The 23,930-nt window shown below is 42.1% G+C and overlaps 1 protein-coding gene across 5 annotated transcripts in view; it reads left to right on the forward strand.

The window, feature by feature from the left end:
• Window positions 1–23,930, forward strand: part of SCML2 (Scm polycomb group protein like 2) — a 90,191-nt gene that overhangs the window by 49,950 nt on the left and 16,311 nt on the right. For all 5 annotated transcript variants that reach the window (XR_008318973.1, XM_053306649.1, XM_053306651.1 and 2 more), the window contains 7 exons: window positions 897–985; window positions 4,246–4,489; window positions 11,759–12,003; window positions 13,030–13,162; window positions 15,198–15,401; window positions 16,683–16,865; window positions 19,849–19,962. Coding sequence is in view for 4 of the 5 variants with exons in the window: in XM_053306649.1 (XP_053162624.1) it covers window positions 897–985; window positions 4,246–4,489; window positions 11,759–12,003; window positions 13,030–13,162; window positions 15,198–15,401; window positions 16,683–16,865; window positions 19,849–19,962 (1,212 nt within the window). In the remaining variant the exon portion in view is untranslated. The remainder of the gene's footprint in view (window positions 1–896; window positions 986–4,245; window positions 4,490–11,758; window positions 12,004–13,029; window positions 13,163–15,197; window positions 15,402–16,682; window positions 16,866–19,848; window positions 19,963–23,930) is intronic.

Genomic DNA, 23,930 nt, shown 5'->3' on the forward strand with positions numbered 1-23,930 from the left:
CCTACCTTGCTTCCACACAACCAAAAATTGGGAGCATATGCAGCTCCCAAATTCGGGTAGAACACGATTTTTTATTGTGTGAATAACCTCAGCATGTCATTGTTTGGAAACAAAATTGCTTGAATTTAAGCGTTTCCACATCATCAAAAAATGAGGTTTGGTGTTTTTCTAATGTTTCAAATAATGTTTGCCATATATTATTATGTAATTAGTTTGCTTCTCCAGGTCATGTAAATTGGTACCTACTAATTTACTGAGCCCGTACTTTGTACTGAGCTGGTTTGGGAAACAAGCTTTTTGTCTGATGTCTACATGTAGGATGGCCCTGTTGTGTAGCATTCAGTGTCTTGAAATAATTTGTATGTGGGCCAATCTTGCAAAGAGAGGCCTTGATTAAAAATACTATGTTGAATTCTGTCCTTCCATGTTGTTTGAAGATAGACTAAATTCCAATGCCCAAATGCTGTAGCATAGCTGAATACATTTTTCAAACATTTCTGTTGGCAGTTTTACAGAATATTCTTCATAGGCTATGCTGAGAGCTAATTGTGTGTATAATTGCCTCCTGCTAGCTTTATATAAAACTGATATTTCCCAAGTGGCATGGAACCTTCTGGTCTCAGCATCCTGTTTCTCTTGTAATAAAACACCAGTCAAAATTCTCATTTTCTACCTAACTTTAAATATTGTACTTCTTATGTCTTGCACCAGGCACTTAACTTAATATCACTTAATTATAGTTGCAGCCTATAGTGGAAAGTCTGGTTCATCAACATACTCATCTTCTGTTTTTAACACAAATGTATCTTGTGAGGTCATACCTTTTATGAAGTATCTTGTTTGTAGAAATAGGTTTTGTAAATCTATTTTACATAACTAATATATTGTTAATTTAGGGTTCCAGATGAATGCATCTTCTTGGCCAATGTTTCTCCTAAGAACATTAAATGGAGCTGAAATGGCACCTGCAGCATTTTTCAAGAAGGTAAGAAGTTGGACTGTAGTTGCATTGTTTATTGAAGTTTCCAGTGCATTATACTGTTCTCTCCAGCATATAAGGAGGCAAGAAAATTATTTAATATTGCTGGGCTGTGAGGAATTCTCTAATCAAAATGCATGGGCAACCCCTTCCCCAGTGTTGGCATTTGTTTAAGGCTTTGCTAAATTATTTGGAATTTTTAAAAAATCTGATTTATAGTTTACAAATTCAAGATGCATCTCATTGGGATCATTCACATGACCTGCCGAGTGGGTGGGCTTTGCAAACCTTGCCTTCCACCCACACAATCATTGTTAGTCTGGTGGGAGTGTGCTCTGTGCTCATACATGCTCCCTGCTGCTCTGTACATCATGGAGTAGCACAGATCTCTCTGAGGTTGGGACTCGTCCTCCTGGCCTCGGGGAATCCCACAGAGCACTGTGCGCCAAGCGCAGGGCACTAGGGAATTCCCCAAGGGGATGGGCACTCTAGGCACTCATCTGTGTCAGCACTAGTGTTCCCTCTAACAGGGATTCTCAGATGTTGTTGACTACAACTCCCAGAATCCTCAGCCAAAGGCTACTGCAGCTGGGGATGCTGGGAGTTGTAGTGAACAACATCTGGGTATCCCTGTTAGAGGGAACAGTGGTCAGCGCTAGCTGCATGCAGCTCGTGCTGACACATTATCCTGGCAGCTGGGTTAAGGGCACATTTGTGCCCTTAACCTCACCTAAGAGCCGGGCTTTGGTGCAGAGTTTGGCGCCAAGGCAACATCGGGATCTTCGTGGATCCTAGTGGTTCTCACAGGCAGCCAAGCCCAGATTTGGCTGCCTAAGCTTGGCCCAGACTACTCATTAGAACAGCCTCACTGGCTAATAGTTCTATATTCATGTTGTGAACAAAATTCAAATTCATATATTAAGTATTCATGTATCATAGTGTATAATGGTGTAATTTTTACATTTTAACCTAGACAAATGTAGCATGTGCATTCCTACATTGAGATTTCACTCAGGTGAAGACGGGTATTTGTTTAAACTAGCGGACCCACACAGAGCATCTGTGTGCTTTCGGTCCGGCTGTTTCCCCCTCCTGCCCAGGTCTCTCCTCTTTCTCCCTTCCTCCAGCCCTGCGCTCTCTTGTGCTCCCCGCTTCCATTCCTCTCCCGCCACGGAGCCACACCAGGCGGCGGGCAGCCAAAAGGAGCCCCGCCGCTGCCGTTACCGCATGTTGCGCACTCACCCCTGCCAGCAGCGCTTCCTGCCTCCTCCCAGCCCAGGCTGCGGCGGTCGCAACCGCAGCCGGCCGCCGCCTCCTCACAGCGGCTGGGCTGCCCCTGGCCACTCCAAGTGGCGGGCGGCCAAAAAAGGCCCCACCACCACCATTACTGTCCTTTCCCTTCACCCCTGGCAGCCCGCCAGGGCCAGTCTGTTTTACTGCCTCCCGCGTACTCCCAGCCCAGGCTGCGGACACGACGGTCGCAACCACGGCTGGGCTAGGCTGGCAGCAGCTGCCGCCTCCTCACAGCGACCGAGCGCGGCGGGAGGTTACGTGCGGCTGGAGCCGCCGCCATTTCCCCCCCCCGCAGCTGCATCTCAGCTCACGTTGCAAGCCACCTCCGGCCAGCCAATCCCAACAGCTCCCACCTCCCAGCCAATCCAGTGCTTCATCTGGGTTGCTGCCGGGACGCATCCCCACAGGCACGTCTACGAGAATTCAATATATTTGTTTAAATAATTTGGGAGTCCAAGCCTCTGAAATGCAAATCCATATTAAAAACAAAACATTAATGCTCTCTCCTGCTTGCCACAGTTTGTCACACTTACACAGACATCACAATAGCTCAGCACACATTTTTAACTGTTTATAAGAGGAATATCTTTTTGACTCCATCAGAACATTTTGTTGATTAACAAGAATAATTGTATGCCTTTGGAAACTACATCTTGGAAATTAAAATTGTTTTGCATTATTATCTTCTGGCGTGAATTAATGGACAAAAGTGGCCAGTCATCATATTCCTAGGGTCTCTGCATCTTGTGTGTAATGGAACCAATCTGTAGGAGTTTAAACTTTTTACATCTAAAAATAGACAATGAAACGGCAGCCTCTGTAGCCCTTGGGGCACAGTGTTCCTAACTGTGTGGCCATGGATAAGGTGGTGTGTTTAGACATTCTCACATTATACAGAGAAACGAAATTGCTGGGAAGGGATGGAATGAGGTAAAGAAAATAACAAGGATATGGGAGCAGTAGACAGGAGTAATGGAAAAGAATAAGGAGGTTATGTGAAAAGAACAGGAGTCAAAGTAAAAATAGGTGCTATTTCAGCACCCTCTGCCTGCTTAACTCAAAGTTGGCTATCCCTTTCTTCCTCCTTGATACATGACAAACCTTTTGCATTGTACCTCATAACTGGAACAGTATGTGTCTGGTTTTTATGAAGAGAAGGAAATGAGTTGATCTGACAACAAAAAGAATTAAACCATGTGCCTAAATTATGTAAGAAAATATAATTCTTTATTTGTTGTCTTAATGACAATGAAGGTTTTGTTAAATAGACTCCACCTTTTTATTTTCATGCTATAGTAGTATAACATAACATGAAAATGTTAACCACAAAACTCGCTAGAAAAGTGTGGCTGGGCTGGGGGAACAAAACTTATCATGGTGGCAATTCATCATTTCAGCTTTCATTGAAGTCACATTATGCAAGTTTGAATGGCTTTATAAGAGAGTCTCCTGCTAGTTTACAAACCTGCCTTAGGCAAAGTCTTCAAGATTGTAAATGGTCAATTCATGGCCTCTTTGACATTGACAAGTGTGACACTGGAAACTATTTGCCTTTGTAACAACAATAAAACATTTTCCTTTTTGTTCTGTTAGGCGATCAGAACCATCAGAACTAGGGCTGCACAGCCTTTAAATGTTGCTTGATGCCTGTGTTTGTCTGAATTGGTAATTAATCAGATCAGTTTGTCTAAGAAAACACATCTTAAATTCTCAAAAATGTCCCATTTGTATTGGCAGTCTTTCTTTTTGATTCTCTAATTAAATTCCATAAAACCTGCCATTTAGTTTGAAGATATTTTTCTCTCACTGAGGCGATCTGGGCCATAGAAAAGATAGGGGTGGGGGAAATGTCTGCATATTGTGTCCAGTCCAGTGTATCTTTTTGGAGTGTTAATAATTGGAGGCAACATGGTTGTAGAAAACATTCAAGATTTCAGATGTATGCACATAATTGGCTCTTCTTATTTTGGTAGGAACCTTCAAAGCCTGCTCCCAACTGTTTTAAAGTTGGAATGAAGCTAGAAGCAATAGACAGAAAAAACCCTTATTTAATATGCCCTGCAACTATTGGGGATGTTAAAGGAGATGACATTTTTATTACGTTTGACGGATGGCGAGGGGCATTTGACTATTGGTGTAAATATGATTCTCGGGATATCTTTCCAGTTGGATGGTGTGACTTAACAGGAGACGCTCTACAACCGCCAGGGAACAGTGGTAAGGCATTTTTAGTTGTTAAATTCCATTATTTACTTCAATCTGGTCTTGCTTTGTCTTTAAGGCGTAGGTTAGGTGATAAAAACGACTTTTTTCAGATATGTTCTCTATTTTGGTAATTTTCTCATAATTTAATAGTGCATCAAAAATCTAAATAGAATGAAATAAAACCTAAAGTACCCTGTATATCTCCATATATAATATGCTAAGGTTGTACATAGCAAGCCCCGCCCACACAGTGCTTTACCAATCAGAGGTAACAGAGCAGAAGCACTGTGGTGATTGGGCAGTGGGGATTCCATATGCAGATAGGGAAGAGGAGTGGGTAGGGGCGAGTGAGTGAGTGAGCAGCAGGGAGGGGGTGAGTGAGTGAGCAAGCGGTGGGGAAGAGGTGAGCGACTGAGCAGGGAGGGGTGAGTGAGCGAGGTGTGGGGAGGGGGTGAGCAGCAGGGAGGAAGCGAGTGAGTGAGCAAGAGGTGGGGAGGGATTGAGAGCGAGCGAGCAGGGATTGAGAGAGAGTGGTGTGGAGGGGGCGAGTGAGCAGTAGGGAAGAGGCGGGTGAGCGAGCAACTGGTGGGGAGGCGGGCAGGTGAGCAAGCAAGCAGCGGGGAGCAGGCGGGGGAGCGAGTGAGTGGCAGCGAGGGCAGGTGAGTGAACAGTGCAGAGCAGGCAAATGAGTTAGCAAGCGATGGGGAGTGGGTGGGCAGATGAGTGAGCGAGTGGCACGGAGGGGGTGAATGAGTGGGTGTGCAGCATGGAGAGGGTGAGTGAGCAAGTGGTGGAGAGGGGGCAAGTGAGAGAACGTACAGGGAGAGAACAAGCTATGGGGAAGGGGCATGTGAGCAAGCGAGCAGTGGGGAGGGGGCGAGTGAGCCAGTAAGCTGCGGAAAGGGGCAAGTGAGTGAGCTACCAGGGAGTGAGCGAGTGGCAGGGAGGGGGCGAGTGAACGAGCAAGTGGTGGGGAGGGGGCAGCTGACAGTGGGTGTCTGACACTGAGCAATAAAGCAGGGATTGTGGTGGGGGGGCAAGGAGTGTGACAAAGTCCTAGTGCACAGATGCTCTGTGCAGTTTCAGCTAGTATATACCCTGTTTCCCCGAAAGTAAGACCTAGCAGTAATTTCTGATGTACCTCTAATTGCCCTAATGCATTTTGGGGGGCTAAAATTAATATAAGACACTGTCTTATTTTCGGGGAAACACGGTATATAATACACTAAGCTTGTACCTGGCAAGCCCCGACCACACAGTGCTTTACCAATTGGAGGTAACAGACAGAAGCACCGTGTTGATTGAGCAGTGGGGATTCCATATGCAGATAGGGAAGAGGAGAGGGAAGGGGGCGAACAAGTGAGCGGGGAGAGAGCGAGGGAGGGGGAGGAGTGAATGAGTGAATGGGGGGTGAGCGAGCAGGCAGGGAGTGAGTGAGTGAGAGAGCGAGCAGGGAGTAAGAGAGCAAGTGGAGGGGACGGGGTGAGCGAGTGGTGCAGAGGGGGTGAGCAAGCGAGTGGCGGGGAGCAGGCAAGCGGGGGGGGTTGGTGAGTGGCAGGGTTGGAGGGTGCGAGTGAGCAGGAGGGGGCGGCTGAGAGTCATTGAGTAATAAAGCAGGGACTATGGTGGGGGGTAAGGAGAACATCAAAGTCCTAGCACACAGATGCTCTGTGTGGGTTCAGCTAGTTTGTATTAATTTTCTATTAATATTTGCTACTTTAACACTGTAGGGCAGCTTGTTGAATGTGCCATGATGTTGCCAACCAATCTATTGTTGCAGATTTATGAATTACATAAGAACAAAATGCCCTTTTGCAGAAACACAAACTGTTAAATTAATGCAAGACAAATATGTAACTTTTGCAGATTCTGAGCATTTAAATGATTAATCTTATTATTTGATAGGAAATGACAGTTTTTTCCTCAGGACTCTTTCTCTAGAGAAGAGGAAGAGGGCTGGTATGATCTGGAAAGCAATACAAGTTACATGGGGGTTTGGGGGAGAAACCTTTTGCTTGAGCTACTTAAAAAAGTGTTGTGCAGCTAACATGCTTGTTTAAACAACACAGAAGATATTTCATACATGATGTAATGATTCATTGCTGTGTAGTATATTTGGCTCAGGCACATCTATATGAAATATAATGTCTGAGCTAGAACTCCACAGGGGCTTGAGAGCATAAATAGATTTCCCCATTCACTTCCGAGTAGGAGCCACTCCATGAGCATACATGTACTTTCATTTAAATTTGCAGAAGCTTCTTGGTCATGTGCAACTAGTAGCTGATTCAAGGCTGCTGGATTTCCTCTTGATTAGAATATGTAAATATGTGAGCACTATTTCAAATTCCATTATTATTTTATGTCACTGTCACTGTACTGCCGAATTTGACATTTTAACTTTAAACATGTAAAATAAAATGGACATGTGCGGGGTTTTGAACATCTGGCACTGTATTGGATCTGCTTATAATGGACCATGGAGTAGGCAGAACCCCCAGCCCCCTGACAATGCCAGTGCCTAGGAATGTGTGATATTTTTGTCTAGCTCGGAACAAGACTATTTCCTTTTCATGGGTCTGCACTGAATGTTTAGACCATGTTCTCACACTAATAATTTGAGATCTTCTGAAAACAAGAATTCACTCTTGATCATTGTGAAAGCAGTTGAAGCATCCTAATTGCTGGCATATATACTTGTAAAGAATGATCGCTACCACTAAAAAGCTGTACAACCTATTCATACTTTGAATGCAGGAAGGCATGTTAACTAACATTCTTTGCTTCCACTATTCTTCCTGTTTTCCTGCTGGGTTGCAAAGATGTATTGTAGCTCAGTTTATAAGACTGTTACATTTCAAACGACTTTATTAAAGTTGTTGCTTAGGATCCGAGACATAAGCAGGGGCTGCCGCATAACTAGACAGCAGATGAGAGACCTGAATGGTTGATATCTTAATTGTTTTGCCAGAGCAGCAAGAAACAAAATGCTTTGTTTTGTTTTGTGGAATTGAGTGGGGCATTGTGATGCAAAGCAGTACCCTGAAAAGAGCAAAAGTGCTTTTCCTTCCTTCCAGCTACACACTGTATATTTATTAATAACAGAGGCCACCTTTTTCATTTCACTAATTTTTTAAAAACAAATCCTGTTAAGGTTATTAAATGGTTTTAAGGTTTTTGGCTGTTGTGACCCACTTAAGATAATTTTGTCCACAGATGCAGTGGGCTGGCAGCTAGATTTTCTTTGCATGTCCTTTCACTTCTTTCTAGATTCCTTGACCCCAAGTAACCTTTGATCTTTTCCTGAAGGCAGGGGTGAAGGAAGTATGAGCCCATGACTGATGGTCACTGTCAATAGGCCCCACAGACAATATGTGAATTGCTTTAGCAGTATCCACTCCACTCTGTTTCCTCCTCCTCCTCCTCTTAAACCAACAAATGCAAATAGCTTCGTCCGGATTTGCTAGCACATTTCCATGCCGCTGTCCAAGCAGCAGCATGGGCTTTGTTGCAAGTTTGCTTTTTCAGTCCTAGTAAAAGGCAATCTTATCATATTGGGTCTGAAACTTCACAGTGGCTAACATAAATGACATGTGCATCTCTGGAATATAAAGGTAGGAAACTTGTTTAAATGAACAATTTAAAAAATGGCATTCCAGCAAGGGTTCAGTATTATTGCATTGCCAGTCTTTGTTCAGAAAGTGCTATCCATCATTTTCCCCCCAAAGAGTAGAATATTTCTCTGTGTATAAAAGCATGTACCTGTGCTTTTACAGCCTGTGGCTTGTTAAACTGAAGCTTCTTTTCTTTGTACTTGTGAACAATATTGATTTTTACTACACAGGAATCCATTACAATTCCAGTGCAGACAAGAATAGACAGTAGCATAGTCATATTTTTGCAGCCCTTTAACAATGTTTGTCTTAGTAACCAGGAATATTAAAATAAATGCATTTTAAAGTACTGAAAACTTTAAAAACCGCTTCCATCAAAGGAGGGAAACCTTTGTTCTGTTCCTATGCAAGGCCCCCACCCCCATTAATTGTATCTTGAGTGAATCACTCTTGTTGATTTGCCTTGCAATAACTTTATTTAGTTAAAGGCTTTTAAGGCTGATTTGCTCACAAGTCAATAGTTGACATCCTGACTTAATTTACTCAAGCAAATCCTCTTGAAAACGATAAGTTAGGCATGCCTAACTTGGTTTCAATGGGACTTCCTTGAGTAAATTTAAATAAGTATTTAATAAGTATGTCAGCCAGTATGTCATTCAGTTCAGTTTATTATGATCAAAGATCAGCATGCGCATATATATATAACATTTATTATTGGCTCTGTGTGTGTATGATGAAATCCCTATCTTTTAGTATTATACAAATACATTTTTCAATCTTTTATCAATACATGTTTTCAAAATATTAGTTTATGAAATCTATCTTGCATGAGTGAACCTTACCAATAAATATTGCTGGCACATTCTGTTAAATGTTTGATTTGCTAAGGTGCTTTTGATACAAGTTGTTAAATAGCTACAAATAGAATATAAAGGGGGGCATTTTTTCTAATTAGCTTAAAATCCATCCTGAAAAATAACCTATTCATGTGTAAGAATGCTATAATCAAGGAAGTCAATGTCATGAAAAGGAGATCACGTCTTTCCACCTAATGAAACTCTTATGAATTTCGTGTGGACAGTGTTTCCTGTCTATTTCATGAAAAGAAGATCATGTCTCTGCACTTAAACATTTAAAAATTACAGCAAGTTTTTCTAAAGTAGATAATCCCATTTTCCCACGTCATGAAATGGATGACTGACATCTAGGCTAGCACTGGGCTGGTGCAAAAGTAGCTGACATCCAAATAAATGCTGCACTGTCACACAAAGAGGGAGGGATGATCTCCCATTCCCTCTGAAGCCTACTCTGTCACCTGAAAATAAGCCTGAGTGGGTTGTGCAGCCTTCAGAGACATATTTTTAGGAGGCACAGTGGGCTTAAGAGGCAAGAGGAGATTGTTCAAAATCACCCCTCATCCATTTCATGATGGTGCAGTGTTAGTCTGGATGTTAGTAAATGACATGAACTGCTCAGATTGTGTAATAATCGCATGATTTCAAAACTGTGCATTTTGAACATATAGGCCTGGTTGCCTCCTATATATCTTTTTATTCCTAACTACTTAAGAAATCACAGCGGGGGTGGGAGAGAAGAAAGACTCTAGCGAGAGGAGCCCCCCCTCCCCATAAATGCAGCAGAGCAGTGTCTGTATTGGAGGAAGATTAAGGGTGTATTTGGTCCCCTTTCCCCATCTTCCTGCCAAGCTTATGGCTTGGAGTGAATCTGAGGGATAGGGTGGGTGGCTGAGGAAATGTAGGCCTCACATTGGTTACCAAACATGCTAGTTGCTGAGAGGATAGGGAGGAAGGAGGGAAAAACTACTTGTAATTTGTAAGGGTTTCATTAAGTGGAAACATGATGATGTCTTTTTAATGAAATGAATGGAAATATTGCCCAGTACTGAAAGCAGTTGTTTCAGTTAAGTTGTTACAGTTCATGAAATGGACAATTCCATTAAAAGGTTTATAGCATTTATAAAACATAAACAGAAGTCTGTTTCTGCTTGCCCAACTTAGAAATTACCTCACAGTAAATACTATCATGAATACAGCATTCAAACTTCAAAGACAGATTAGGAAAGTGAATAAAGTAATTAGCTGAAGAAAGCAATGTGGAAGTGAAGCATTAATAATGGAATTAATAACCTAGCCTTCTCAGGCTATGATTTAATTCAGCATGAGAAACTAAGTAGAGCTAAGCCAGTTTGTCTTACTTACAATTAGTGTTTGCCCTACACAATGAAATCTTTACTTCTGTTGTCAATTGCTATTTTCTTCCTATTGAATTTCCCCATTATTACAAAAGAACATGCAACCTTAGTTCTTTCAGAATTAAGAACTAATGTTTCTACTGCCCCATATGCAAGTCCCTGGGCGGTTCACAATCTAAAAACACAACAATTAAAACATTAACACAATTAAAATAGTTTGACAGTTGAAAAACTATATGGTCATTCACACTTACCTTACCCCCAGAAGATCTCTGTTCTGCTTCTGGTTGTGCGACTCGCACGCCCACACGAGTGGCTCTGCTGGGAGCTGCACAGCCATTTTTAGGCTGGGGAAAAGCAGCCCAGCCTCCAGAAATCCCACAATACTTACACAGTGCATTGGGGGATTTCCCCAGAGCTGGGAGCTCTAGCTGCCCGGCTCAGTGTCTGCTTGGACTGTAGGCACACTTGCACCCTTCTACCTGGGTAAAAGCCTGGGGGGAAATCTTGTTCTATTCGGTGGGGCAGTGCCGGGATCAGCCAGGATCCAGCGCTTCAAAGGAGCAGCCCTACCCCAGCAGGACTGCACAAGCCTAGGTAGGGCTGCTTGTGTGAACAGCCTTTATATGTTCTAATTGTCTAAAATCATGCTGCCTAAATTTTAGTGAATCTGAATAGCTTTTTCTTTTCATACTGAAGCTGCTGCATGCCGATGTGGGCAGATGTTCTTTTAACTACTGTGGAACTTGTCACTTTGAGATTCTTCTTGGATAGATTCATTGAAATGAAACTATTTTGCTAAAGATATCCCTTGTGTGACACAATCTTCCTGTTACTATATAGATGGAGAAACTGGATTCTGCACATTCTCAACAAAATAATACATGGGCCACAGAAATCAAATGGCCAGGAAGTGGACTGGAAGGGGAGGAGTATAATCCAAAATGTTCAGTGGATCATAAGCATGAAAAACATGATTTGCTATACACACAGAGTTACCCTGAATATTCTTACATAAACTCCATTAACTTCAGTGGGTTCTGTACAAAAGAAGTTCTTAGGGCTAAAAAGCTCAATTGAATTACATTCAGTTAGTTCAAGTCCTCTTATAGCCAGATGTGTCCCAATGAGAGTGGCCAGCTGACTGGAACAAAAACAAACTGGTCTGCTTTTGTGTCTTTAATAAGAATTTGATTTACAGATCCGTCTTTTCACAGCAGAGAAATAAACATGGTCACCTGCAATTTTCTGAACATCAAACTGTTGGCAAAGGCACTGTTTTATTGCCTAATTGAAAAGTTGGCAATCCTAGTCTCAGCTACAACTTGCATGAAGATATTCCACTGTACGCCTGTTTTATGGAGTAAGAAGCTTTTAAAAAGTGATTTCAAGATACTGTCACCTAGATGTATGCTTTCAGATTCTAATACATGTATTTTTTTATTTTCATCTCAGTTTCTAGTACAAAGAATAATACAAAAGCCCAAGCGTCCCCTTCCAAAGTGACACGGCGTTCAATGCAATCTCCACAGAAACTGGCTCCTGCTCCTGTGCCGAGAGGCAGGAAGCCTGGTCGGGGGAAAACACCGGCTCCATCTCTTAGGAAGGGCAGGTCTCCCAAAAACATTCCTGTGACAAAAAACACAACTCATAAGGAAAATCTCAAAAAAAGGAAAAAAGGCTTGAAACCAGGCAGGAAGGTTAGCAAACCTGTTTATCTTCAAATGTATTGGCAGAAGATGTCTGTGTTTTCCTGAGTGGTTTTGTACTATTTCTTCTTCTTCTTCTTCTTCTTCTTCTTCTTCTTCTTCTTCTTCTTCTTCTTCTTCTTCTTCTTCTTCTTCTTCTCTTTCTTCTTCTTTTCTATTATTAATTATTATTAGATGTACTGTATATTTTGTTCAAGCTGTGTACTGTGATTTACAGAGTTCATAGTCTCCATTCAGTATTCCTTCCTACAAAGTATGTAGTGCAAGTAATATATTTTATTCTTTTAGACTATGTTAGATGTATTGGCATCTATGTTTGCTTTTGGACTGGAAATGTTTAAAGTTTGCTGATTCTCTCCTATATAGCACTCAATAGTTGTCCCTAGCCATTCCTTTAGCCTTCATCTATCAGGAAACATGCTCAGCTGGAAATCTGAGTTAAGCTGCCAAAAGACATAGATATCCCTTTACTGAGATGGCTCTGCCTCTAGCCATTTAGGAAGTATTTCTTAATCAGTGAAAATTAGTACGTACGGAAGATCACTCTTTAGAATAGATGCATTTGTGTGTGACAGTCACAAAAAAACAAATTTGTGTGTAACAAAAACAGTGCTAAGGAAGAATGACATCAACACTTGCCATTGTTATCCACTTTCATTTTAGCAACTTTTCACTCACTGGAAAACCATTCAAGTGGGACAGTGCTGAAGTTGCTATCCGTAGGTGCTGACTGTGGATACTTTTATTACAAGCATGTTACACCGATTGTGATATGACAGTGATGTGATAAAGTCATCTTGAGCTGATTTTTGTGTGGCAAATAATTTTATGAATACTCTGACACATCTCTAATCCAGGTTGAGATAATGACTGGAACTATTCAACTTGATACTCTTCTGATGAATTCTGTAGTTCAGAGAGATTTTAGTTTCAGCAAACGATGATATGAAGGTGGTCTTTCTTTTTGCAGGGGATGAAATTATCCTCTTAATTTAATAAAACCTTTTTTTCTAACAGAAAAAAATCTTACCAGTGCAATCTCCAGTATTTTCTCCTCCGCTTATTTCTGCAAAAGTGGATAATATCACCCCACAGATACCCAAAGATGGGCCTACTATTACTGGTGCAATGACAGCTGTCATTTCAACAGGTAAACAGTTTTATCACATAATAATTATAATGCTCTTTTCTGCATGCACAGCCAGCTGGTTCCTGAGTTGTTATAAAAAAATAAGGGTTTTCGAAATGAACAAAACTATTGGGATAATGTAGAGTTCCGAAGACAGCCATTTAAGAAGCTTTGAAACTGGACCTGAATCCTTACTTTACTTGTGCGTTTGAAGCCCCTTAGATATAGGTTATCACTGGTAGCTCCCAAATAACCATTAAAAAAATAGCAACTTTTATGCATGTAAGATCACTAAACAAATAACATGTACTATTTCATCTGTGTCTGGCTTTTAGGAAGGGAGCTGACTGCATATTATTTCAAACTAGTATACACAGTGGTGACATACTCCATAAATAGAGAATGGACCTCTGGTGCATGCATCTGTAAACACCCTGATTGAAGCAGCCTCTTTTTGTTGTGGACATTATTTTACTGCCCTAATGAGGGCCAGCGACATTGCATATTGTCCATTTGTCAGCTGCCTCTTCTTAGGCAGCCAGCAATCTGCCTGTGCTAAAGAAGAATTCTCTGACAGTATCAAAGAGATAGAGACAGTTATCACCCCTCCACCCTCAAACTGTATATAAAGTCTCTGTGTGGTTTGATCCTATTCCTGCCCTGGCATTCCTGCCCAGTTCTCTATCTAATAACCATTCACCTTTTAAACTATCTCCTTTCCTTCTTTACTGTATCTTCATCTAGCTCACAACTAGCCTCTCAACTTTCCTTCTTTTCATTCTTTCACTCTCCAGGCCCCACATAATTCCCTCTGATCTATCTTTTACTGTCTCTTGTGCTCCCTACTCACAAGGTTTCTTTGTTTTGCCTGTCCCTCCCCCTGCCTCATCTTGTTCCTGTTTTTCTTTACCTTAGTTTTAACCTCCTTTTGCCCTCCCTTCATCTGTCTTCCATCTGGTTATTTCCTACCTCACATTCTCCCAGTCCTTTCTTTCCAACTTCTGTTTCTGTCTTTCTCTCTATTTCCTGTTTGTCTCTCTCTCTCTAGCTATCCTATGCTTGTCCTTCGCCCTCACTGTGAACATTCATCATGTTCATGTAGCAGGCAGAGGCAACACCACAATACTCTCTATAATCAACAGGACCATGGGTTCCTGTACCATTTCTGACAGTGATTCACCATCTGGGCTTAGGCTCCCTCTTAATCTAACTTTCCCAACTATAAAATGTAAATTAATGGTATACTATGGGTTCACTGTGTACGTTGATGGATTTCATACTATGAATTAATTGTTTCTGCCTAAGAATTTCCTGCACAGATTCACTCTCTGAGTTTGGGCAAGTCACTTTCAGCTGGAATTCTATATCTGAATATTGGAATAGTATCATGAGCTACATCTCAGAGGTGCTGTGAGGACATTTTGAAAAAGACTGTAGGGAGCAGCATTGGTTTCAAGGCATTTTTGTTTTCTCTTAATTCTGGGTGAAGGAAGATGAAGCAGGGAACAGGGTGTTGGTATTCCCTTAGAACTGAAAGGCATGTTAATATGCAGTTAGTCTTGCATAGATATGCCAAGTGTATGTGAATTTGGGACTTGGGTTGTACCTATAATTGAGCCAATGGGGTCAGAGAACCTGGGCCCCCATCTTCTGCGGGGCCCCCAGCTCCAACCCTCCCTATTTTCTTCATTATTTCCTTTACTCTGAGGGGCCATCAGGAAGAGGGGTGAACACAGGCCCCCTCTCCCCTAGCTACACCACTGTTGGGACTCCCCTCCCCCCCCACTTGGGCCAAGGTTAAGAAGGGTGAGTAGCTCATGTGAGCAAGACTGAGCTTGTAAAGGCAAAACACCATTAATTGTAGCCAAAACTGTCAGCCATTAGCAAGCTTTAGACTTAAATATAAATGTGGAAAAGATGTTTTTATGCATACATGTTGATCACTGTTTTTAGAGACAATTTTGTGAAATAAGATTTTATTGAGAGCATACTGCTTGTTCCTGAAGCATAACAGATTCCAAAGCAAATTGCCCATAATGTTGTTTTTTCTTTATAGTTTGTGTCTATGTGAACAAACATGGGAACTCTGGGCCCCATTTGGATAAAAAAAAGGTACAGCAGCTTCCTGATCATTTTGGACCAGGTCCTGTGAACGTGGTGCTTCAGCAGGCTGTGCAAGCTTGTGTAGACTCTGCCCATCAATCAAAAACAGTCTTTGGATTCCTGAAGTCGGGGCATCATGCAGGAGAGATGATCACTGGTAATGGGAAAGCATTTAATTATTTCCGTTGTTACCAGTTTTTGATAAACTTTGGGCAGGGTTTAAGGCAGAAAAATGGTAATTGCAATAATTTTCATTTGTTTTGTAGTTCCAATCCTGTGTACACATCTGGAAGTAAATTTCATTGAACACAGTGAGATTTACTTCTGAGTAAACATGCATAGGATTTCTTTGCAAGAAGAGTAAAACGTGTTCAGTTAGGTACAAAATCAAGGCCAAAGGTCAGGGTAGCACACTTTTGTAAAATGGTTCAGTTTATTTCACTTCTTTGGTTCATGGTAAACGGAGTCGGTGATGCCATATTTCTTGGCTTTTGTTGTGTGGACCTCACCTAAATATTTAAATATGACTTAAGATGTTGTTATTATTCACCAACAAAACCACACCATGATTTTGCTTTTTTTTACATGAGGAGTCCTCAGACTAATCAGTCTGGGTTCCCCCAAAACGCACCTTATGTTTTAATTCAGCTGCCGTTGTTGCTGCTTCTTTTCCTATGAAAAGATTCTGGAGATGTGCAAGGGCCAGTGCTCCAAGCACCTGTGTCATCTGCTACAGAATCATTTTTCCCCTCTCTGCTCTAATAGCCGCTGATTTGATTAAAATTTTCTCTAGTTCTGAATTAGGAGCCACTGCTTTTCACTGCTGCTTGTTACAGCAATCTTTAGGACAAAAGTTAGCACGTCAATTCATAATTCATGGGAATTAAAAATGGTTTGCTTTACTTTGGTATTCTTAGATTAATACCGGATGGGGATGCTGATCCATGGTATGTGGGTGTAATTAAGCCCCCATAAACCCACTGTCTGGCAATATTAAAATGTGATATTGTGACCTGCACAGTGCACTTGTGCACATCTTTTGCATATTTTTACACACATGAGGAGCAGTGTCAGTCTCTCAGCCAAGATGAAACAGATATGATCGACGATTCATTTGCAAGATACTATATTACATAGGCTACTTCTCTGAATAATACGGGAGACTGAATTTACTCTTCCACATTGAGCTGATGCAAAGAGGTTGCAGTAGATTTTTTTTCCAGTAGTCTGGGTACCTTGTTCATAAATTATGTAGTTAAATATAGCTTGTAAAATGCTAATGATGTTTCTTAGATGTTTAGCAGGAGTTTTCAAACTTTGTCATCTTCAGCCTCCAAGTCAAGGAAACAACTGTCCAGCCACTGCCAAATATAAACCAAAACAGTGTTTCACAGTATTGGGATAGTGTGTTGACATTGGTACTTTCTTTGTACTGCAGCCTCCTTTGATGGAGAGAAGCACGCCATCAGTCTTCCTTCTGTAAACAGTGCATCCTTTGTCCTGCGCTTCCTGGAGAAACTCTGCCACAGCCTACAGTGTGATAATCTTTTTAGTAGTCAGCCCTTCAGCCCTTACATGGGGAGCACACACAGTCCTACCGAATATGATCGAAACAAGCCAGGTAATGCTGCACCATTCTTCCCCACCCTGTCCTGGCTTTATTTCTAGTATTCCTGATAGGTTTTTTTGGGTTTTTTTTAGTTGCAGTAGACTAGAGCTTTAACTTGATAGAAACAGTGTGTCACAGTGTAAACTAATTAAATGAAGGTTTATGAAAGCATGTTTCTTTTGCATAAGATCTTTACAGCCTGATCTTGTGTGTGCATACTTGGAAGTACACCCAAATGAGTTCAGAGGAGTATACTCCCTGATTTGAATCCCCACTGGTGTGTTTCCCCGACTTTGGGAAGCACCTATATTGGTCAGCAGCGATATAGGATGATGCTGAAAGGCATCATCTCATACTGTGAGGGAGATGGCAATGGTAAACCCTTCCTGTATTCTACCAAATAAAACCACATGGTTTTGTCGTCACCAGGAGTTGACACTGACTTGATGGCACAACTTTTATTTTTACTCCCTTGTAAGCGTGTAAAGCAGGGCTGCTCAACTTTGGCCCTCCTGTTTGTTTATTTAACATATTTTTATACCGCCCAAAAGTTACATCTCTGATGTTGGCCTACAATTCCCATAATTCCTGGCTATTGGCCACTGTGGCTGAGGATTATGGGAGTTGTAGTTCAAAAACAGCTGGGGGGACCTAAGGTGAGCAGGCCTGGTGTAAAGGATTACCACTTTAGTCTTACAAGGAGTGTGTGTGATGGAATAGGACTGCCATGGTCCTTGATTGCACAGGCATCAGTCAGATGTCTTAGATGTTCACAGCTTTTGCTATAAAGAGCAACAAGCCCCATCATTTAATTAAAGTATAGCTTGTACCTTTCCCCCAAATATTGAGCTTCTGCTGTGGTGGATTCACACCACATTTTTCTTTGTAGAGCAGCTCATTAGGCATGACATAGATCATTGGCTTTTACAGATGAAGGTCAGAGAAGCTGACAAAACCATTTGACAATTTAAGTTTGGAATACTCTCTCTCATCCTCAAGTCTGCTGTTCATTGGCCTGCAGGAGCTCTAAAATATATGCAGACTGAAAGAAGGTCCTAAAGGAGCGTTTCTTAAAATCATGGCTGTACAGTCCTCAGGGACGTATTTTTATGAGTCACAGTGGTGGACTTCAAAGGGAACTTCTTCAACAAAGAAATGAGACTTTGTCACCTGTGTTTAGTATTGGTTCCATGTCCTAAGCATGGCTTTAGTTTTGTTTTTGTTTTCACCTGCAGTCTTCCAAGCAGAATAAGAATTTTAGCCTTGGTTGGATCTGACTCATAGAAGTCAGTTGAATTCATAACTTGACTTCTGGTTTAATTATGTGGGCTTTTGGTTTTAATTTAACACATTAAATTAAATGTGTCAGTCCCAAATAAACTGTGTATATGAGAGAGAAATGTAAGTTAATGTTTATTAATAGTTAGTGATAATCACCTGAAAAACATTTTTCATTACAGAAACCTTTGTTCCACATTGCTTGTTAAAAAAATAGGGCACTGTGAAGATTTGGAGGTCGAATTTGATTGGATTGAATCAGACCCAATTTGCTTCAGTCCAAATTGAACCACTATCCAAATTGGGCCAAAATGAATAAGATTGGGCCTGATTCAATTCAGATTTGATTCATACTCAGACCTACACCCCAACCCCACAGTGCCCCTTTACTTACAGAGTGGGCAGGAGTATTTGTCTTTCTAAACTGGAGTGGCCCTCAACATGTCAGACTCAAATCAAAGGAACTTTTTGAATTGAACCCAAATTGGAAACTTGAAGTGCTAGAGCTCAGAGCTCCTCCCAAAGTACTAAGCCCAATTACTCCCTCCATACTAACTGAGCAAAGAGACACCTGTTAAAGTGGTGATTCTCTTATATATAGCAGGGGGGAGCAACTGGCCCTATCCAATCCAATCCCAGCACAACATCCTTCCAGTGGCTGTTGCTGGTGTCTACCCTATGTTTCTTTTTAGATTGTGAGCCCTTTGGGGACAGGGATCCATCTTATTTATGTATTATTGATTTTTCTTTGTAAACCGCTTTGAGAACTTTTGGTTGAAGAACAGTATATAAATATTCCTAGCAGTAGTAGCATAGTAGTGGTAGGTGGAGTGCTGATTGAATCCAGGCTGCTTTGCACAATCATAATTCAAAAATATTTTTCAAATTACACTCTATTACTGCAGTAGTATAGTATAGTAGTTAGCATGTATAGAGTGTGTGTTAAGCAGTGTTTCATGTGTGTTCTCAGTAATCCTTCTACTGTTAGGCAAGTATTATCGCCACACTAATAATGAGGGAAAGGGCCTGAAATAATTGTGGATTGCCTGAGGCCTTCTAGGACACTCATAGTTGGGGTGAGATTGCTATCTTGGCTCATAGCTTGTATTTTTAACCACTATACTACACTGGCGTTATTATTTCTGTATCCACAAAAAAGTGTTTCAGGAGCTGTATGTAGTGTGTTGAGGTTGTGCTTTCAGTACTTCAGAAGAATTGTGGCATCTGCCATGTTCATGAAAAAGATACACAGATGGCTAAATATGCACATTTTAATTATTGCCTATTATGTCAATTGCTGCATGCTGAAATGAGCAGATTAGCTGCAGCTCTCTAGCTCATGATATATTTCTGACACAGCTCTCACTGGGAAATAAACAACCCATCCTGTATTTGAGCCGTGTCTTAGATCCAATTCAAGTGTAATGGTTTTCCATAGGAGTTCTTTGGAATTATTTCTGTAAAGGAATACCTGTATTAAAAAGTTACACCAGAATGAAAGATCCACATGACGTTTTCAGAGAAAGGTCTGTGAGCAAGATACTGTTAACTTCTAATCATTGTTTTCCCTTTGTATTCTGGTACAAGAACCAACCAAAGCATTTCATGGTGGAAGGCTATTGCAGCAAACAACTGGAGATTTCATAAGGCAATTCAAAAAATGAACACATACTGCTTATTCATTTGAAATGAATTTCCCTGTTTTGCTTCTTTACAGCAAAAGAGGAAATACTGGATAACCGAAACACCAAACGGTATTCTCAGGATTCGCCACCTTATACTGCCCCACTGTCTCCTAAACTCCCAAGAACTGAAGCACATCCATCAGAAGGTAACTATTGCTTAATTATTACTTTTGTGATCTTAAAGTAGCAAAGCAAAGTCAGTTGTACAGCTTTCACTGCAGTTTGAAACACTCTGGCCAAAATCCCGGATGTGTGTATGCATGTGAATTCTACATGCAGTCAGGGCTTGTATAGGATCTTTAGCCAAGGAAATGAATAAGTACTCCTACCTCAGCAGCAGCAGCCACAGCACCCAGCTTGAATTTTGTGGGGAAATCTGTTATTTACATTTACTCCTTGCTTACTCCTTGATGGCCTCACCAAGATGACCATGGGGAGTTCCGGATGTGGGTCTGATGAGCTCACAACTACTCTGTAATAGTAAGACCTTGTTGGTTTCAATTTATTTCCATGTAATGTGTCCAGGATTATTTATTTATTTATTTAATACATTTATATACTGCCCCAAACCAAAGTCTTGGGGCGGTTCACAACTATAAAACATTAAAATAAATTAAAATTCCAAAAGCTGCTTAAAAACAAAGTCAGTTTACAATATTTAAATTACAAAAGTTAAAAGGCCTGGTTAAAATAAGTGGGGAGAGTCTTATGTCAACGGGAAGTGCATTCCAAAGTCTCGGAGCGACAACTGAGAAGGCCTGTCCCTGAGTGGCCACCAAACGACTTGAAGGTAGCCACAGACAGGCCTCCCCTGATGAACGCAGTGGATGATGGGGATCGTGCAGAAGCAGCCGCTCTCTTAAATACCGTGGGCCTAAGCTGTTTAGGGCTTTATAGGTTATAACCAGCACTTTGTATTTTGCCCAGAAACCTATTGGCAGCCAGTGTAACTCCTGTAATATAAGGGTAATATGATCTCTTCAAGATGACCCGGAGACCAACCTGGCTGCCGTGTTCTGTACTAATTGTATGTACAAAGGCAGCCACATATAGAGCGCATTGCAGTAATCAAGTCTGGAGGTTACCAGCAGATGTACTATTGTTCTGAGGTCATGAAACAGACGCAGCTGGCGTATCAACTGCAGCTGATAAAAAGTGCTTCTGGCCACTGCCTCAACCTGAGAAACCAGGGAGAGGTGTGAATCCAGAAGCACTCCCAGACTGTGTACCTGTTCCTTCTGAGGAAGTGTGACTCCATCTAGAACAGGCAGATAAATATCGTTTCCTGAGTAACGACCCTGCACAACAAGTACTTCTGTCTTGTCTGGATTCAGTCTCAGTTTGTTATCTCTCATCCAACCCATTACCGCCTCCAGCCAGGCATTCATGGAGGCTATGCCTTCTCCTGATGATGTTGACATGGAGAAATAGATTTGGGTATCATCAGCGTACTCATAACACCCAGCACCAAATCCCCGGATGATCCCTCCCAGCGGTTTCATATAGATGTTAAAAAGCATTGGAGACAATATGGAGCCCTGAGGGACCCCATTTAAAAGCTCAAGTTTTGAAGAGCAACAGTCTCCAAGTGACACCATCTGGAATCTGCCCAAGAAATAGGAGCGGAACCATTGCAAAGCAGTGCCTCCTACACCCAACTCCCTCAGACATTCCAGAAGGATACTATGGTCAATAGTATCGAAAGCTGCCGAGAGATCCAAAAGGACCAACAGAGTCACTCTTCCTCTGTCAAGTCCTAATTGGAGATCATCCATCAGGCCGACCAAGGCAGTCTCCACCCTGTAGCCTGCCCGAAAACCATTTTGAAATGAGTCTAGATAATCAGTTTCTTCCAAGACCGCCAGGAGATGGGAGGCCACCACCTTCTCAATCACCTTACCCAACCATGGGAGGTTGGAGACAGGCCTGTAGTTATTAAACTCAGAGGGATCCAAGATAGGCTACTTACGAATAGGTCTAATAATTGTCTCCTTTAAACGAGGGGGCATCCTGCCCTCCCTCAGAGAGGCCTTAATAATTGCCACCAGGCCCTCCACAACAACCTCCCTGCTGGATAGTGTAAGCCATGATGGACAAGGATCAAGTAGACAGGTGGTAGGATGCACTGTTCCAAGCAGCTTGTCCACATCTTCAGGAGTCACAAACTGAAACCAATCCTGATTAGGGTATTTAATTATCAGCCAAGCAAGCCTTTAATGCTCCTTTGTAAGCAAAGTGAATGTGGGGGGATGAGGACCTCTGAGCACATGGCAGAGCATCTTTACCTCACCAATGAGTAACCCACAACCGGTTTCTGTACAATTGGAAGGCAGGATTTGTAGCTGAGAGAGCATGGCTTCCATCGAGCTTTTGCTGAAGCGCCTCTCTTATTTTAAACCTCCGTGCTTTCAGCAGAGCTAAAGTGATAAGCTTTTCCAGATAATCACCTCAGTATTTTATTGATACATCCTACTAGGAATGGATCATAGTAACTTGTAGCATCTTTGGGTGGTTGTTTTTTTAAGTCATTACTTGTATGCTACAGATGCAGTTCCCTATCACAGCAGCTTTGTGGTTCTTCTAAGTGATCGCTGTATCTCATACAAAATGGGCTTTGTGCACACGAGGTAGCCCAATTGGAAACATTCCAAACTTCCAAGTTTTTTGGTGGTAGCCCCGCCCCCAGCCCACATGAGAGTGAAGCTATTCCCTTCCCTTCAGTTCTTCATCATCTGCCGCACACTTTACATTGCTATGTTCAGTCAGAGACTGTTCCTACAACTTTCTACGCTTTGCCTAGTAATTTTCACTCCTTTTATTGATTTCAGTTTATTCTATCTTTGATTGTCCTTAGTTTTTCCTTCTTTGTGTTTGGTGTTGTTTGTTTGCTCCATTCTCTGCCTCTCTCCACTTTCCTCTCCCTGCAGAGAGCTCAACTTGAACACTTGTATGGGGACAAAGATTTTGTTTTTAAAAATGTATTCAATGTGGAGCTAACTACCCTCATCAGACAGCCACCAATATTGCTCGATTTGCCTTGGAGAAGCTCATGTAGCAGACCATTGTGCGCACTGCCAAAAATTTACTAAGCATGCTAGACAGAACAGGGTATCCAGGCTATGTGCCTTATTGTGGGAAAGCAGACATGGCTACCACTCCACATACCAGTCTGCTGACTGGGGTGCCTGATGAGACTAGCCCCGCAGCTCCAATGGAGGACGCCAGCAAGTCAGACTCTTTGGTTCCATGTCCCTTGGAACCAGTGAAAACTCCAAATCTGAAAGCCCCATTCTTGAGCACCTCAGCATTAGCAAGCTCCTCGAGAGTTGTTCCACCACTGAAAACAAAATGTAAAAAGGAGATATCTCAAGAACAGATCCTGTAGAAAAAGAAGCCACTTTGGCTCCCCGATCTGTCTACTGGAGTTGTCAAGCTTGTGCAACCCACAGCAATGACCACAAAGCTGCCTAAGATTCCGAAGAAACCCCTGCCACCAGTACTAATGGGGTCAGTGCCTAAGTCCTCCGGAATCACAGCAACACTTCAGCCCAGACGGGTGGTCTCCAGAGCACTCCATCCCAGATCAGGATGCATCCTGAGACGCTTCTCCCAGTTTGGCCTCTGATCCCAGCCGGGGCTATGATCTGGAGCCACCTTATTTGGAAGGGGTGGAAACCCCTGAAAGGTCACCTAGACACTGGCACTCAATACCAGATTGCAGGGACTCACCCAGATGCTACTCTCCTCCCTCAGATCATCATTGGCGCCAGCATTATAGATACTCCCTGTCAAAGAGCAGTTATCACCCTTACATATCTCCCACAATTTATTCTCCAGATCATTACGCATACTTTTTTGATGATTGCTATGGAATTACAGAAAAGGAACACTACCAGCACCACTGCTGCTCTGCTCCATACCGACACTGCTGCCCAGAAGGAGCAGACCATTGGGTTTGTACTTCCTGTGACTGTGACACCAAATCTGGGTCCCAATTGCCAAGGAGACGCAGGTCTTGGTCTCGATCCCAAGATAGGAGGTCACCCCCTGGAGGCCCAACAGCCCCATGGACACAGGGCTTACCAATCCCAAGATAGGAGGTCACCCCCTGGAG

Source organism: Hemicordylus capensis, chromosome 3 (genome assembly GCF_027244095.1).
Source record: "Hemicordylus capensis ecotype Gifberg chromosome 3, rHemCap1.1.pri, whole genome shotgun sequence".
Lineage (NCBI taxonomy): Eukaryota > Metazoa > Chordata > Lepidosauria > Squamata > Cordylidae > Hemicordylus > Hemicordylus capensis.